Consider the following 16481-nt stretch of genomic DNA (forward strand, 5'->3'; position numbering starts at 1 on the left):
ATATTCATGCAAGTGGCTCTCTTTTCTCCAAAGGTCTCTTTAATTTTCCTGTAGGTGGTATCTATCTTACCCCTACTGAGATAAGCCTATACATCCTTACATTTGTTCTCTAGCCATCCCTGCTTAGCCATTTTGCACTTCCTGTCGATCTCATTTTTGAGACGTTTGTATTCCCTTTTGCCTGCTTCATTTACTGCGTTTTTATATTTTCTCCTTTCATCAATTAAATTCAATATTTCTTCTGTTACCCAAGGATTTCTACTAGCCCTCGTCTTTGTACCTACTTGATCATCTGCTGCCTTCACTACTTCATCCCTCAGAGCTACCCATTCTTCTTCTACTGTATTTCTTTCCCCCATTCCTGTAAATTGTTCCCTTATGCTCTCCCTGAAACTCTACAGTTCATAACCTATAGATTGTGGTCAGAGTCCTCATCTGCCCCTGGAAATGTCTTACAATTTAAAACATGGTTCCTAAATCTCTGTCTTACGATTATGTAATCTACCTGATACCTTTTAGTATCTCCAGGGTTCTTCCATGTATACAACCAAAATACACTCCTGGAAATTGAAATAAGAACACCGTGAATTCATTGTCCCAGGAAGGGGAAACTTTATTGACACATTCCTGGGGTCAGATACATCACATGATCACACTGACAGAACCACAGGCACATAGACACAGGCAACAGAGCATGCACAATGTCGGCACTAGTACAGTGTATATCCACCTTTCGCAGCAATTCAGGCTGCTATTCTCCCATGGAGACGATCGTAGAGATGCTGGATGTAGTCCTGTGGAACGGCTTGCCATGCCATTTCCACCTGGCGCCTCAGTTGGACCAGCGTTCGTGCTGGACGTGCAGATCGCGTGAGACGACGCTTCATCCAGTCCCAAACATGCTCAATGGGGGACAGATCCGGAGATCTTGCTGGCCAGGGTAGTTGACTTACACCTTCTAGAGCACGTTGGGTGGCACGGGATACATGCGGACGTGCATTGTCCTGTTGGAACAGCAAGTTCCCTTGCCAGTCTAGGAATGGTAGAACGATGGGTTCGATGACGGTTTGGATGTACCGTGCACTATTCAGTGTCCCCTCGACGATCACCAGTGGTGTACGGCCAGTGTAGGAGATCACTCCCCACACCATGATGCCGGGTGTTGGCCCTGTGTGCCTCGGTCATATGCAGTCCTGATTGTGGCGCTCACCTGCACGGCGCCAAACACGCATACGACCATCATTGGCACCAAGGCAGAAGCGACTCTCATCGCTGAAGACGACACGTCTCCATTCGTCCCTCCATTCACGCCTGTCGCGACACCACTGGAGGCGGGCTGCACGATGTTGGGGCGTGAGCGGAAAACGGCCTAACGGTGTGCGGGACCGTAGCCCAGCTTCATGGAGACGGTTGCGAATGGTCCTCGCCGATACCCCAGGAGCAACAGTGTCCCTAATTTGCTGGGAAGTGGCGGTGCGGTCCCCTACGGCACTGCGTAGGATCCTACGGTCTTGGCGTGCATCCGTGCGTCGCTGCGGTCCGGTCCCAGGTCGACGTGCACGTGCACCTTCTGCCGACCACTGGCGACAACATCGATGTACTGTGGAGACTTCACGCCCCACGTGTTGAGCAATTCGGCGGTACGTCCACCCGGCCTCCCGCATGCCCACTATACGCCCTCGCTCAAAGTCCGTCAACTGCACATACGGTTCACGTCCACGCTGTCGCGGCATGCTACCAGTGTTAAAGACTGCGATGGAGCTCAGTATGCCACAGCAAACTGGCTGACACTGACGGCGGCGGTGCACAAATGCTGCGCAGCTAGTGCCATTCAACGGCCAACACCGCGGTTCCTGGTGTGTCCGCTGTGCCGTGCGTGTGATCATTGCTTGTACAGCCCTCTCGCAGTGTCCGGAGCAAGTATGGTGGGTCTGACACACCGGTGTCAATGTGTTCTTTTTTCCATTTCCAGGAGTGTACATTATCTGATCAATATATGGCAAGGCAGTATATATGCAGCATGCAGGTAAATTCACAAGTGTTATTTCCGCTTATTTTCAAAGTTTACAAAAAAAAAGTGGAGAGAGAGACTTTTGTACACAGTGATGAGGCTCAAGAGATACCAATAAAGCACTTGAGAGACGAATAAAAGTATTTGTATGTCACCAGAATAACAAAATGTCACACAATGCATGGGCATCAGTGATGACTGTATGGTGTGTTGTAAACATACATGGAGATTTGAAAATATTGTATCTCAGACATGAATTCTGTAGTCTGTATGTTTAATTTTTTACAACTTTACTGGCTTTAAAAGTCATGGGCCAGTAATACTGAAGATTCTTCTGTACTAAAGACTACAGCATGTAAGAGACAGGTAGAGAAGGTAGGCAGCTAAGGTAGGCCACTTTAGACATATCAAGAGTGAGTAATTATATTGAGAAGTAGCTATAGTAGACAGTGCAGCACATTTTCTGATGTACACAGATAATTTTTAATGCTTATAGAAAATGATCATATATCAACCAGATATCAGAGCTACATACCACTGTCCCACACTCAGGAGAAGATGGTCCACAAACATCAGCCTTACTTCACCAAATGTGAGTGCACACATAAATAAGTATAGTCCATGTGTTTATTATTATGACTGTTATATCAAGTGCTCAAAAATGATGATGTTGAGCATTGATACGAACAATAAATAGGTTTCAGACAGACACAAAACTCATTGTCATTTTGTTGTAGACCTCTTGTTCCAATTTTCCACACAGACAAAAATGCAGAGGTGTTGAGTCTAGTGACCATGCAGGCCATTTTGTGTATCCTGACCTACTGATCCAATGATCTCCTAATGTTCTGTTAAGAAGGTCTACAATTATCTGTGTGAGATGGGCAAGATGTCCAACATACTGGTACCATATGGATTGCCTTATATCCATTGAGATGTCTTCCAATAACTGTTGCAGCATATCTATCAGAATCTGTAGACACATTTTGCAATTTAGAATCCCTTCAGTAAAACAAGGACCAATGGTGTAATTCTTGAAAAGCCCGCACCACATATTGATGAACCAAAGTCATTGTTTATTTTCTCTTAGCCAGCATGGATTTTCAGATTACCATTAACATGTATTGCAAAATAGATTTTCCCATGGTTTGTAAAAGATATTTCATTTGCAAATACACTCATTCATAAAAATGCTTCATCTCTTTCCAGTTTTTGTAGGTACCATTCAAAGTACAGTAATTGATTTTGAACATCATTGCTGTGCAGCTGTTTGATGGAGTTAGATGTAGAAAGGATGAATTGCAATGGAATCTAGTATTTGCAAAACACTCCTTTGGCTGGTCACATTTTCACATTATAGATGCCTCATTGTGACATGTGTATTGTGTATTACAGCTGCTAAAATGTTAGTTATATTACCACTGCTAAAATGTTACCTCCATTTCTTTGATCAGTTGCTGTTCTCTTTGGTTGGTATATTTTATTCTTCACATTTACAGTTTCCTATCGAATGAGGAAAATGTATGAGAGAAGTATGAGGATGGAGATATAAATGAAGGAATGACCCAAAGTATAAGTAGGAAGAAGTCGAACACACGATGAAGAAAATGAAAAATGGGAAGGCCCTAGTGGCAGACCAAGTCCCAATAGAAGCATGGAAAATTATGTGAGAACAGGGAACTGATATTTTCTGGGATCTAATGCAGAAAATCTGGAAAGGAGAAAGATTGCTACATGTGTGGAGAAGCAGTATACTGGTTCCAATATATAATGGAGTAGGGGATATCCAAAACTGTGGCAATTATAGTGGGATAAAACTGATGTCCCACACAATGAAGATCTGGGAAAGGATAATTGAGAAGAGGTTGCATCTAGAAACTGAAGAATGTGAAGAACAGTTTGGATTTAAGCCGGGAAGAGGAACAACTGACGCAATATTTGCACTAATGCAACTGATGGAAAGGCACAGAGAAGTACAAGCCAAATTGCATATGGCTTCTATTGATCTTGAGAAGGCATATGACAGAGTGCCAAGGCAAGAGATATGGAGATGTCTGAGAAGTAAATGCCTGCCAGAAAAATATATCAGGGTGGTAGAAGACATGTATGAAGGTGCGATGATATGAGTCAGGAGCAGTGTAGATGCACCAAAGGCATTTCCAGTGAGAGTAGGGTTACATCAGGGATCTGCTCTCAGTCCATATCTCTTTGACCTTGTCATGGATGTACTAGTCAAAGATTGGGAAAAAAAAGAGGCACCTTGGAGCATGATGTTTGCCGATGATGTCGTAATCTGTGAATCCACCCAGGAGGCACTTCAAGACAAGCTTGAACAGTGTAGAGAAGCTCTAGAGGAAAGAGGAATGAGAATTAGCAGAGTGAAAACAGAATATATGTGTAAAAAGGATGCCAAAGATCTATATATTAACCTGCAAGGAGAACAACTGACACTGATCAAGAAATTTAAATACCTAGGCTATTACATGCAAAGTGATGGAAGACTGCAGGCTGAAATACAGCACAGGATAAATAGTGGATGAATGAACTGGAGGAAACTGACTGGAGAACTGTGTGAAAAGATAGTTGGCTGCAGAATAAAAGGAAAGCTTTACATGTCTGTGGTGAGGCCTGCAATGATGTATAGTGCAGAAATTTGGCCAATTACATAAGCCCAAGAGAAAAAGATGGATGTGGCAGAAATGAGAATGTTAAGGTGGATGAGTGGGGTGACATGAAAGGATAGACTAAGGAATGAGTACATCTGGGGAACAGTGAAACTGGGGCCCATAGGGAAGAAGATCCAAGAACGTAGGCTAAGATAATAGTGAATAGTGACTAGTGTAGTGAATAGTGTTTTATTCGCCTCATAACATACAATTTCTAATCATATGATTAGTGTACAGGAGACATGTCAAAAAATGGATAACACAACTTAGGCCTAATTCGTACAAAGAATTTTAACATTAATATAAACTTTTATTTTTCTTTCCTCCCTTTTGTGAAGGACAGATACATTTACACACAAGACTATATGTAAATTTATCCTGCTCAAATGTTCAGTTCATCCTTCATGAACTCCTCAACAGTGTAGTAGCAGCGTTTGACAAGTATATCATATAGCTTTGTTTTCAGTGTCTCTAGGTTCATATTCAGGACATTCTTTCCTTTTAGCTTGTTATGAATTTTCATTGCCATATACTGAGGAGACTGCGCATATAGGTTTAACCGATGAGTGGGAAGCATGAAATTGTCTTTGTTTCTTGTGTTATATGAGTGATTGAAGCAGTTTTTCTCGAATAACTCTAAATTGCTATGTAGAAAGATGATAATATCATAGATGTATAAGGAGGGAACTGTTAATAACTGTTGTTTTTCAAATAGTGGGCGACATGATGTCCTTGGATGGGCGATACACATGTTCCTTATTATTCTTTTCTGTAGCTTTAGTATGCGCAATATATTGCTTGAATTTCCCCAAAAAATAATACCATACCTTACAATTGATTGAAAGTAGCTGTGGTATGCAATTTTCCTTGTATTCATGTCTGTTGCACCAGCTAATATTTGCATAGCAAATGCAAAGCTACATAATTTGTTTAACAGGTAGTCAACATGTTTATTCCAATTTAAATTTTTATCTAGGTTTAACCCTAAAAACTTTACAGAATCTACTTCCTCTATATCCTGATTTTTATGAGTTATTTTAATTTCTTGGGGCTTTGACTGTTTTGTTCTGAACTGGACCATGTGGGTTTTTGGGGATGTTCAATCTTAATCCATTCAGTTGGAACCATGTTTCTAGTTTGTTCATTGTGTTTATTATGTAGAGAGGGATGTTTTCTGGCTCCTGGTTTTCAATTAATACAGATGTGTCATCTGCAAATAAAATTGATGGAGCATTTATATTGTTCGGTAAATCATTAACATAGAACAAGAACAAAATAGGTCCTAGAATCGAGCTTTGAGGGACACCTTGGGCTACTGTTTTCCATTTTGAATAGTAATTTGCTGAATTTGATGAGACAATCACTCTTTGTTTCCTATTTGATAAGTATGAAGTAAGCCAATTTAGAACATTACCCTTGATCCCAAACTTGTCAAGCTTATAGATAAGCAGTGCATGATTTACAGAGTCAAAGGCTTTTGTGAGATCACAAAAGATTCCTGCAACTTTATTATGGTTGTCTAATGATGTGCTGATCTTGTCGATAAACTTGTTAATTGCATCAGTAGTACTTTTGCCACGCTGGAAACCAAATTGGTTTTCCGTAATAATATCATATTTCTCGATAAAATTTCGAATCTGCATAGCAGCAGCCTTTTCAAAGATTTTTGAAAGGACTGGAAGGAGGGAGATGGGACGATAATTCCCCATATCCTCTCTTGACCCTTTTTTGAGCAACGGTTTTACTTCCGCATACTTCAGCACCTCTGGGAAGCTTCCTTGTTCAAAGGATTGGTTTATTATTTTAGATAGTGGGTATCCTATTATTTTACACACAGACTTAAGGACTTTTGCTGGTATTCCATCCCAACCTGCAGAATTTTTGTTTTTTAGTTTTAATATAATTTTTTCTACATCTATTGTTGAAACTGTTTTGAATTTTGTGAGGCATTCAGAATTATGATTTAGTCCAAAGGGACATACATTGTTCCCATAATCTGCAACATTAACCTCTGGTTTCACTACTTTAATGAAGAACTCATTGAAGCATTCTGAAATTTGAGCCGGATTTACAATGATCTCATCTTCAAGCTTAATTGTACTAATTCCATGTCTAGAGGCTTTGATACCTAATTCGTGTTTTACAACTGACCACACTGCCTTTGATTTATTCTCATGTTTTAAGATTAATTTATTATTTGTCATTTGCTTCGCTGCTTTGACAACTTTCTTAAATGTACTTTTGTATCGTTTAACATATTCAATAAATTCAATTTTTTTATTATGTCTTAGTTCCTTATGTAGCTGCCTTTTCTTAGCACCTTTAGTGATCCATTTTAATTTTGTCATTTTATTAAAATAAGTTTTTTGTGGAAACATTTCATTGAAAACACTTAGAAAATATGGACATGTGCAGAGAAGATGGGAGTACTACATGGGGAGAAGAGTTGAAGACGTAGAAATCAAAGGATGAAGGAGAAGACGAGGACCAAAACTGAGATGGAAAGCCAAGGTAGCAGGGAGCCTATGGGAGAAAGGATGGCTCAGAGGAGAAGCACTGGATAGGCATTTATGGAAGAGAAGGATCCAGCAAAGCAATGCTGACCCCACATGATGTGGGAAAAGGGTGAGATGATGATGATGATTTACAGTTTTATGAATTTCTTTTTGTAAGTTTAGCAAAAATGTATTTTGAGGGCTTGACACAGTCAGAAAATCTTTCAGCATACACCCAGACCACTGCTCTAACAGTTTGTTAACATTTGCCACAAATGGAAACAATAGCCAGTTTCCTGACTGTCATACAAATTATGATTGTCTGAATAGCTCACATTCAAGTTGTCAGATTACTGCAACAGCGGAGCTCAGTCTGATGGACTTCAAGTACATGGGTAAACACATTAAGGTTGTCTTTAACACAAAAAGGGAAGCACAATGCTGCAACTAAAATCTTTGACCACTTACTCAGTGATGTAAAGTGTCTGACAGATATAAAAGTAAAAACTGAAAACAAACTGAAAAAGTTTCTCCTTAACAACTCCTCCTGTTTCACAGAAGAAATTCTGTTATTGTAATGTGTAAATGGTGGTGGACAGGAATTACTAACTCACATCTGTATATTAAAAAAACAGTACTTATAGATTTCTGCATGTTACTGTATTTACAAATTAATTTTCAATGTGAATGTAAAATGGCCCATTCCACATCATTACAATTTATTGTGCAAAATGATCCATGGAACATGAAACTAATTAATTGTACTTGAGTTATGTGTTTGCTTACATTTATCACTGTTGGGCAGGCATTCATGGGACCTTGTAAAGGGACATCCTCACTAGCATTACTTTTCCTCAACAAAAGTAGTCGATACCAGAAATATTTTCGACTTTTAGACAAGTCAGTATTATCTCAGCTGATTTTCTAAAAAATTTCATATGATTTTGTTCACAATGTTTTATATTTAAAGTTAAAATCTGTAAAAAGAAATTACCTTACTTTCCTTTTCACAATCAATTTGTACTAGCTCTGAATGTACAGTTGAAATTACCTTTTTTTTTTAGAAACATTTGAAATTATGAAATATTTGGCGCACTTAAAATTTCTGTTATAATTACTCAATCTGATATTGTTTATTATTTTTATTTCTGGATTCACTTATAAATTAATATAAATTCATTTGTCAAGAAAATTTGTAAATCCTTTGGAGTATTGTTATTGCTGCAGAGTGAGGAAGTAGTAGCAGGCATGCCTCTGATGTGATCACATGTGCTTTTGTATTTTGGAAAAATAATGTTATTTTGGCTTTGTTAATGTGAAAATTCAAAAGACAGAGTGATATAGTAAAATATGAGAGAATAAATTATCATAAAAACAAAAAATCTGCACGGGCACTCTTCAAAGTCAAATATGTCAATTGGAGCCATGAGAACCTCCAATGTCAAAAACTTCAGCTTCAAGAATAAGCCCCTAGACATACAGAACTGGAGACAACTATGAGAAAAGAAGATAAGTAAAAAGTTTACTGTAAATCTTACTCCTCTAGTATTTTTTTAAAAAGACTTTACCATCAGCAATAGTAGTGATGGCAACCTCTTATACTGATGGCAGGACTTTTATCTTGTTACAATATGACGAAGTTTCACAAGTGTTAGGTCATCCAAATCTTCTTTGAATATCCTTTCAAATACCATTGAAAAAGTACATAGTTTCATATAAACCACAAAAAGTATACCCCATTATAGTCACTCATTCTTGATATATTTGGGATGGGCTTTCTTGGGGATTGCATATAGAGGGGACAAGTAGCCACATTTTAACTTCAGGCATTGACATGTTTAAAATATTGTCTGCAAAATTTCGTGGGAGTCACTTTGCAGACCAGAGAAATGTCAGTAGAAAAAATATGCACGAAATATGAATCATCAAAGCATTTTTCTTAAACTAGTAAATCTGCTAGTTAGTTTTACATCATGTAAATCATATTCAGGGTGAATATTGTGATGGGAACTTACCATCTGAACTAAAATTGCATAGACTGTATGATAAAATGTTGGTCATCTACAATTTTTTAACTAACTACTTATTTATATTGGAGTTAAATTTTGAAATATTTGAGAAAAAAAGACATATCTAGATGGAAGACTGTAATTATTAGATGGATCACAAAATGTATACTTATGGGCAGAAAGACATGGGTTGTGATGCTACATTGGAACAATGTTAGGTCTATCAAATGTAGAAGACGATAAAATTTCAAGGAGGCAGAATGGCTGACCAGTACTTCAGTAGGTGAAAGTCTAAGCACTGCACACAGGTACATATAAATGTGCAAAAATCTAATCTAGCTTTCAACAATGTTAGTACCTTTCTCTGGGAGAAGAAAGAGATAGATTGGGGAAGTTTATACAGGAGGGGCAGGTGACTCAGGTTCCAAATTCAGATGGCCCCACCTTTTGTAAGGGCAAGGGAAGACAAAGATGGAGGAGATTTCAGAGAGCTCATTAAAAGGAAATATTTTTAAAGCAGACAACCCTGCCTTATCTGTGTTTTAAAATCAGTATCATAAACTAGTTCAGCTATACAAAGTTTGAATAGCAATTCTATATAGCTTGCAACATCACAACATATTCCTCATCATTATTTGTCTGCAAAACTGTAAATTTATGTTTACCAGAAATCTTAATTTTTTATTGTATTAAGTCTGTCTTATTTTTCACTTGTCACACTTCTTTATCTTTTGCATGAAATTCTGTTCTCAGACTTACCATGTCAGGGTCATTCCAGTGGCCTGGTCCAGCATGATGTGCAATTCTGTCTTGATTTGAAGAAAAGTAGCTCATTATGCTTGTAACACTGTTCCATGAATCATCAATATCACCATAATTGCGCCACAGATTACAATATTGTTTTAAGAGCTCAAAATTAACCTGAAATAAAAAGTGCAGTTTTGAACTGAATGATCACTAAATACATAGGAAAATATAAAATAATTTTTTTTTCTGTCTGTTTAGCTGCAGGGCTGTCTTTTTACTATCCTTTCACCTCAAAGGCTATTGTTTGGTTTCATTTGTAGTTTATTTGATTGACTAAATTATCTAACTGCTTATGCAAATAATTTGTTTTAATCATCCAAAATATCAACTCAATTGAAGAAAACAGCTGTTAACATTAAAAACATAGCTTACCGGAAGGCCATCTTGCTCTTGATATACAGGCCAACTGCAAGAATACACCATAGGTCGACCAGTTGCATTCAAGTACATGCCAAATTCTGGATACCCTGTTTGAGATGTTCAAATTCTATTAGCTTGCAATGAACAAAAATGATACAATAAAACTGCAGACTTTGAGCATTGTTTTGCTATTTATTAAATACAGTTTCTTTGTCTTCAGTTTGTTTTTCTTTTCTTGTGCAGCATTCTACTTCTGCTTATCATACACCAAATTCTCCATCACTAAATGCTTATTGAAACAAAAGCTATCAATAATTCATTTCTGTCTTCATTTTCCCATACAATTTTATTTTCACAGCTTACTTCATAATTGCATTTACTAAGCTTGGATGTTTTAAGAAAAAGTTTATTGGAAACCTTCTGACACATTAAAACTGTATGTTGAACCAGTACCTAAAGCAAAAACCTTACCTTTGACAGAACTACAACAATGAAGATGGGTGGATAAGTCATATCTGTATCAATAAGACAACTGTCTGTGAAAGGCTAGGATCCATATTCAAGTCCCCATCAAGCTTAAAGTTTTAATTTCTCAGACGATCATAGAGCGCTCTCCTCTGTAGAGTGAAATATTAATTATGAAAACAAACCCCAGAATGTGACTGAGCAACTTCTCTGCTATATCCTTTTTTTAGAGGGTGCTGGTCATCAAGATGTGTAGGAGAACTTCTGAAGTGTTCAGAACCTAGGAGAGAGTTACTTTCAGAACTGAAGCTGAAAGGGCAGGCTGTGAGATATGCATAGATAGAAACTCTGTTGGTGAGACCATTGACCGTAAAAGGTGTGGGTTTGGATTATGATCCAGCACTTTAATCTGCCAGAAAGTTTCACAGTAGTGCCCACTCCAGTATAGGGTGAAAGACTCATTTTGGAACAGTTTGTTTGCTCTGTTCTTCTAAGTAGCAATTTTTTTTTGCCATAGTTGGATTATTAACTTAGTTTCTATCATACTTCTGTAATGTAAGGAGTTGCTCTCTCTGTTCCAGGTCAACTTTTAATGTATTCTGATCCCTACTACACCTTCTTATCTTTTTTTATTTTATTTTCCCAATACAAAATTGCCTATAAGTAATCATTTATTAACCTGTAGAACATTGGATGTATGACTGGGTCATGTGATAAGTTCTCCATGATGCTAGACTGACCACCATCCTTTAGCTGAAATTTTCACATTAACCTTGAATCTGAATAATGATAATCTTCCACATGATAAGCCCTCATATCCTGAATTTTTCCTTTAGGTTTATTATTGCTTATTGAGCGTGTAAGTGTGCTGCTATCATAGTAGAATTCCATTTTTTCTAGTATTTTTTTATTTTTCTGGCACTTTGTTGTAAGGTATTAATATTTTCAGTTGTAACTCATCATCTTCTTCATTGTCATCACCATCACCACCACCATCATCATCATCTTCTGCTTCTTCTTCTTCTCCTTCTCCTTTCAAGGAGTAAGTGATTCATCTATTTCAGTCACAGAGGAAATTGTTGGCAACATTTCCTTGATTTTCCCGTGAGTCAAACAAACCTGTGATGATTCGTGCTGTCCTCACTATATATGTATGATATCCCCTCTTAATCATATCTGGTTATATTTGTCACACTTGAGAAGGGATGCTCAAGTGTTCTATAAGCAATCTCCTTTGTAGACTGCCTGCATTTTCCCAGTATCCTGCCAATCAACCTATGTCTGCCACCTACCTTCCCTTGGACTGAGCCTATCTGATCATTCCAGTTAATGCTGATATTCTTTTTCTTGCATTCTAGTCAGGTGTCAAAGCTGCCTGTTTTTATTTTTACTGATTCTATATTGTATTTTAAAAATATCCAATTCTTTCTGATCATCACCATTTGTAAATCTATCCAGTCTCAGGCAGACTTTTATGAGTCTCAGAAATCTTATTTCTGAGCCTTGTATCTTACCAAGATATTTAGCCTCTTCAGCGGACACTGCCTTGTAGGGGTACTGTCTGTGAGGTCAGAAAGGTTTGCATGTTTGAAACAAGCTGAGGCCTATGCCAGTGGTAGCACAGCTACTAGCAGGGTCTCTCATACTGGACAGACCTCAATGGATGAACCAGAGAAAAGGTGTCCCAAAATGCCTCATCTTTCCCCTATCCACTTCTATACTCCTTCCTTAATTTGATAGATACCCAACCCAAGATATGATTCAATCTGTGTCAAATCATGCATGGCACAAAGGAAAATGTGTCATTGATGGAGCCTAAGTGATACCGAATATCCTCCCTGACTAATTAGCTTTGCACCATGTGGGGTTCCACGGTGTCAACCCAATGGACCCTAATTATCGTGGGATCAAAATGGAGAACATGGAAAATAAAATAGAAACTCAGGGACTTGATGAGACAAGTCCAAGAAGTGGAAACTGTTACTGAGAGGCTGGACCAGGACAAGATCAGATCCTTGTCTGAGATTCAGAGGATGAATTTCCTCAAAGTACAAAAAGAAAAGGAAGATAAAGAATGGCTTCCTAAATCCTCAAAAAATATACCTATTCAAAAAAGCAGATAAAAATTCACTTGACACCTTCCTATGAGAAAATCTCCACTCATTCCAAATTAATAATATAAGTGTAGACCAGATGTGGCTTAAATTCAAAGAAATAGTATCAGCACCAATTGAGAGATTTATACCAAATAAATTAACAAACAACGGAGCTGATCCTCCTTGGTACACAAAACGGGTTAGAACACTGTTGCAGAAACAATGAAACAAACATGCCAAATTTAAACAGATGCATAATTCCCAAGATTGGCGATATTTTACAGAAGCTCAAAATTTAGCACGGACTTCAATGCGAGATGCTTATAACAGTTTCCACAATGAAACTTTGTCTCGAAACCTGGCAGAAAATCAAAAGTGATTCTGATCGTATGTGAAATATGTTAGCGGCAAGAAACATTCACAAACAATAACAATGGAGATACCATCGAAGACAGTGCTGCCGCTCGCGGCATGACTTGCTTTTGTGCGCGCTACCGCTGCATTAAAAAAAAAAAAAAAATGGCAAGAGACTGCAGTTTGTTGTTACTTACACTGCTGCTTTCTTTGATAATGATCAACAAGAACCAAATAATAGACTGCGTATGATAGAACATGTTCTGAACGAGAGTTAGGCGCAAATTTTTCTCCGTTTGAAAATCTTTGTGGCCGCTTCTTTAGTACATCAAATCCTACACAGAAATTAGTCATCTTACATTTAAAATCTAGTCAGTTGCCGTGCTTCATTTCTGACTATATCACTATTAGGCATAAGAATAATACGAATATAAACATGACACGATACGTATATTCTTCCGCGTTTGCTGTTGTTTCACTCTAGTTTCGTAGTTTATTAGGCAGACAGGATTTAAATGAGAGCAGCAAACATGAAAGAATACATGGCAAAATGTTTATTTTCGTATTATTCTTATGGTGAAGAGAATACTGCATGTGATTCACATTTCATCAGGTTACTATTAGCAACCATCTCTTCTCACGGGTAGGAAAAAACTCGGAACGTAGAGTTGGCCATATTGACAAACATCCCTAACAGTCTTGCCAGTCGGATTTTCATAGTACATTGAAATTCTGCTACATTCGAAGATGAACAATACGGAATTTGTATTTACTTCGTTGGACAATGTATGAAAATGCAGTGGTCGAAACTCGGGGCGGAGAAAAAAAAAAAAAAAAAAGGTTTTGGCGCCAGTATTTATCTTTGTGCCCACAAAGCATCCTTGTGTAGCGCTACATATATTCGACGGCAGAAGTTAGTTGCGGCGGCACCTACCAACATTTTTCAGAACTTCCGCTTGCTTTGCACTCGATTCTAAGCCGCAGGCGGTTTTTTGGATTACAAAAACCGGAAAAAAAGTGCGGCTTAGATTCGAGTAAATACGGTATGTTCTGATAACTATACTGTTTGTAAAAGAAAATATGGAGCACCCATAAAATGTAGTAATAAAAGAGCAACAGATCATAGTCCATTTTCTGCTGGAAGACATTGCCAAATAATATAAAATTGTTAAAAGGAAACATATTTAAGACAAAATTAAAGCAACTGTTAATCGATTAATGTTTGTACTCCATCAAAGATTTCTAATGTTACTGTGTATAATTTTAATGTTCTTGTGTTTGTAAACTGACTATGTCCATGACTGCTAAGTTATTACAGACAAATAAACCATTTATTATTATTATTATTATTATTATTATTATTATTACTTCTTTGTGTCTGTTTCAGGTGTTAGCAGCAATCACTGGGCATGCTAGGAGTATTTTTCTAAAACAATCTAATGTGGAATTACCACCTACAACTAATTGTAGGAACAATATTTGCCAGGCTGAGATTCATTGGAAAAATCATAATGAAATTTAATTTACCTACAAAAGAAATGGTGAATAAAACATTTGTTTGTTCATTCCTCGCATACTGCTGATCAGTCCGGAGTCTTTACTGGCATGATTAATAGATGTGATGTGTAAGATACAAAAAAGAATTACATATTTTGTCATGGGTTCATTTAGAGGACATAAGAGTGTAATGGGGATACTCTTCAGATTACAGAGGCAGATACTGCAGCAAGGGCTTAGTGTGTCATGGATAGTTTTGTCAAAAATACATTTATGTCAATCCACGTTGTATGAGTGTTTTGGTTTATTTTTGTTAGAAACTTTAGTAATGCTTGCTGCTACTAGCGAAAATGTATTATATTATCTGTTTGTTCTTCAGCTCCAGACAAACAATGAATTAACATGAAATATTATGATTCATGTCATGATGATGTCAAGATAGTTCTTGTTACTTCAGATTTACTGTTAAGAAAGTTATATATTTGAACAACATTGTTTATAGTTCTTGTTTCTTGTGTTCTAAGTACAAAATTTCACAAATTATAAAATAACGACAATAATATTGTACACAAAAAATATGAAGCTATTTTTAACAGCTTAAAAATGAAGGGAGTGCATAAAGTTCTTATACCTTCATTCATATCTTTTGTGTCCGCATAACAACCATCTAGTTTCACATAGTCTACTTCCCAGTCAGCAAATGTCTGAGCATCTGTTTCCAGGTGCCCCAGAATACCAGGATATCCAGCACAGGTATTTGTCCCATAGTCTTCATATATTCCAAATTTTAGACCCTTTGAGTGGACCTTTAAAAATACATATGATTGATATTTAATACACAGTTGATTGTTTAGTCTTTAAGCAAATGGAAAGGGATATGGAAAAAAATGGTACAATAATAGACATTCCAGAGCAAACAATAAACAAAAGTGGGGAAAGGCTGTAGCCTTAATTAATTCTACGTGTGGTACAAAGAAACATGTAACAGGACAAATGTGTTAATAGATTTCAAGCTATCACTCTTTTTCTACCACAATCATACTCCCACAGACATCCAAATGGGTCTACCCATAGCTGGAACAACACTGACTGGTTACAAATCTGTGCCACTGTGGGAGGATGCATTTGGTGTGTAATTTCAGTAGAAAAAGAGTGATAGCTTCAAAGGTATCCCTGTGCTTTTATTTGTCGCTATGAACCATGCATGCAGTCTGCAACAGGCAAGTTGTTGCCTTTTATCATTTCTATTTACAGAGACATAAAATTACTCTCTAGGGGAATATGTAACTTGATATCAAGATATTCAACTCACGTAATCAGCCAATGCTTTAATACCACTTGGAAAACGATCTGGATCAGGCTGGAGGCGACCATTTGCATCTCGTGATGATGCCAGCCAACAGTCATCAATAATGACATACTCATAACCAACATCAGCATATCCTTCAGAAACCATCAGGTCTGCTGTTCTCTTGAACAACTGCTCACTGAAACATGATTTTACCCAGTCTACTTATTTCCACATAAAAAGAGCATTCCCCTTTCAGCTTATTTGTATATAAGAAAAAACAGATAAATATATAAAATGTCAAATCCTTTAATTGCCTTTGAAGATTTCACTTGCAGTGGGTCTTTTTGAATAAATAACTAGGTAAATGGCAATAACTTCAAGAAATTAATACATGATAGATACACTCCATGAATTATGGTTATACTATACA

General features: G+C 37.4%; 1 protein-coding gene across 3 annotated transcripts in view; it reads right to left on the reverse strand.

Moving 5' to 3' along the window:
- The window catches only part of LOC126094599 (alpha-N-acetylgalactosaminidase-like), a 77365-nt gene that overhangs the window by 34331 nt on the left and 26553 nt on the right, over positions 1–16481 (reverse strand). For all 3 annotated transcript variants that reach the window (XM_049909071.1, XM_049909070.1, XM_049909069.1), the window contains 4 exons: positions 16073–16247; positions 15392–15566; positions 10361–10455; positions 9941–10102 (listed from right to left, as the gene is read on the reverse strand). In XM_049909071.1, coding sequence (XP_049765028.1) covers positions 9941–10102; positions 10361–10455; positions 15392–15566; positions 16073–16247 — 607 coding nt within the window. The remainder of the gene's footprint in view (positions 1–9940; positions 10103–10360; positions 10456–15391; positions 15567–16072; positions 16248–16481) is intronic.

The sequence above is a fragment of the Schistocerca cancellata genome, chromosome 8 (genome assembly GCF_023864275.1).
Source record: "Schistocerca cancellata isolate TAMUIC-IGC-003103 chromosome 8, iqSchCanc2.1, whole genome shotgun sequence".
Lineage (NCBI taxonomy): Eukaryota > Metazoa > Arthropoda > Insecta > Orthoptera > Acrididae > Schistocerca > Schistocerca cancellata.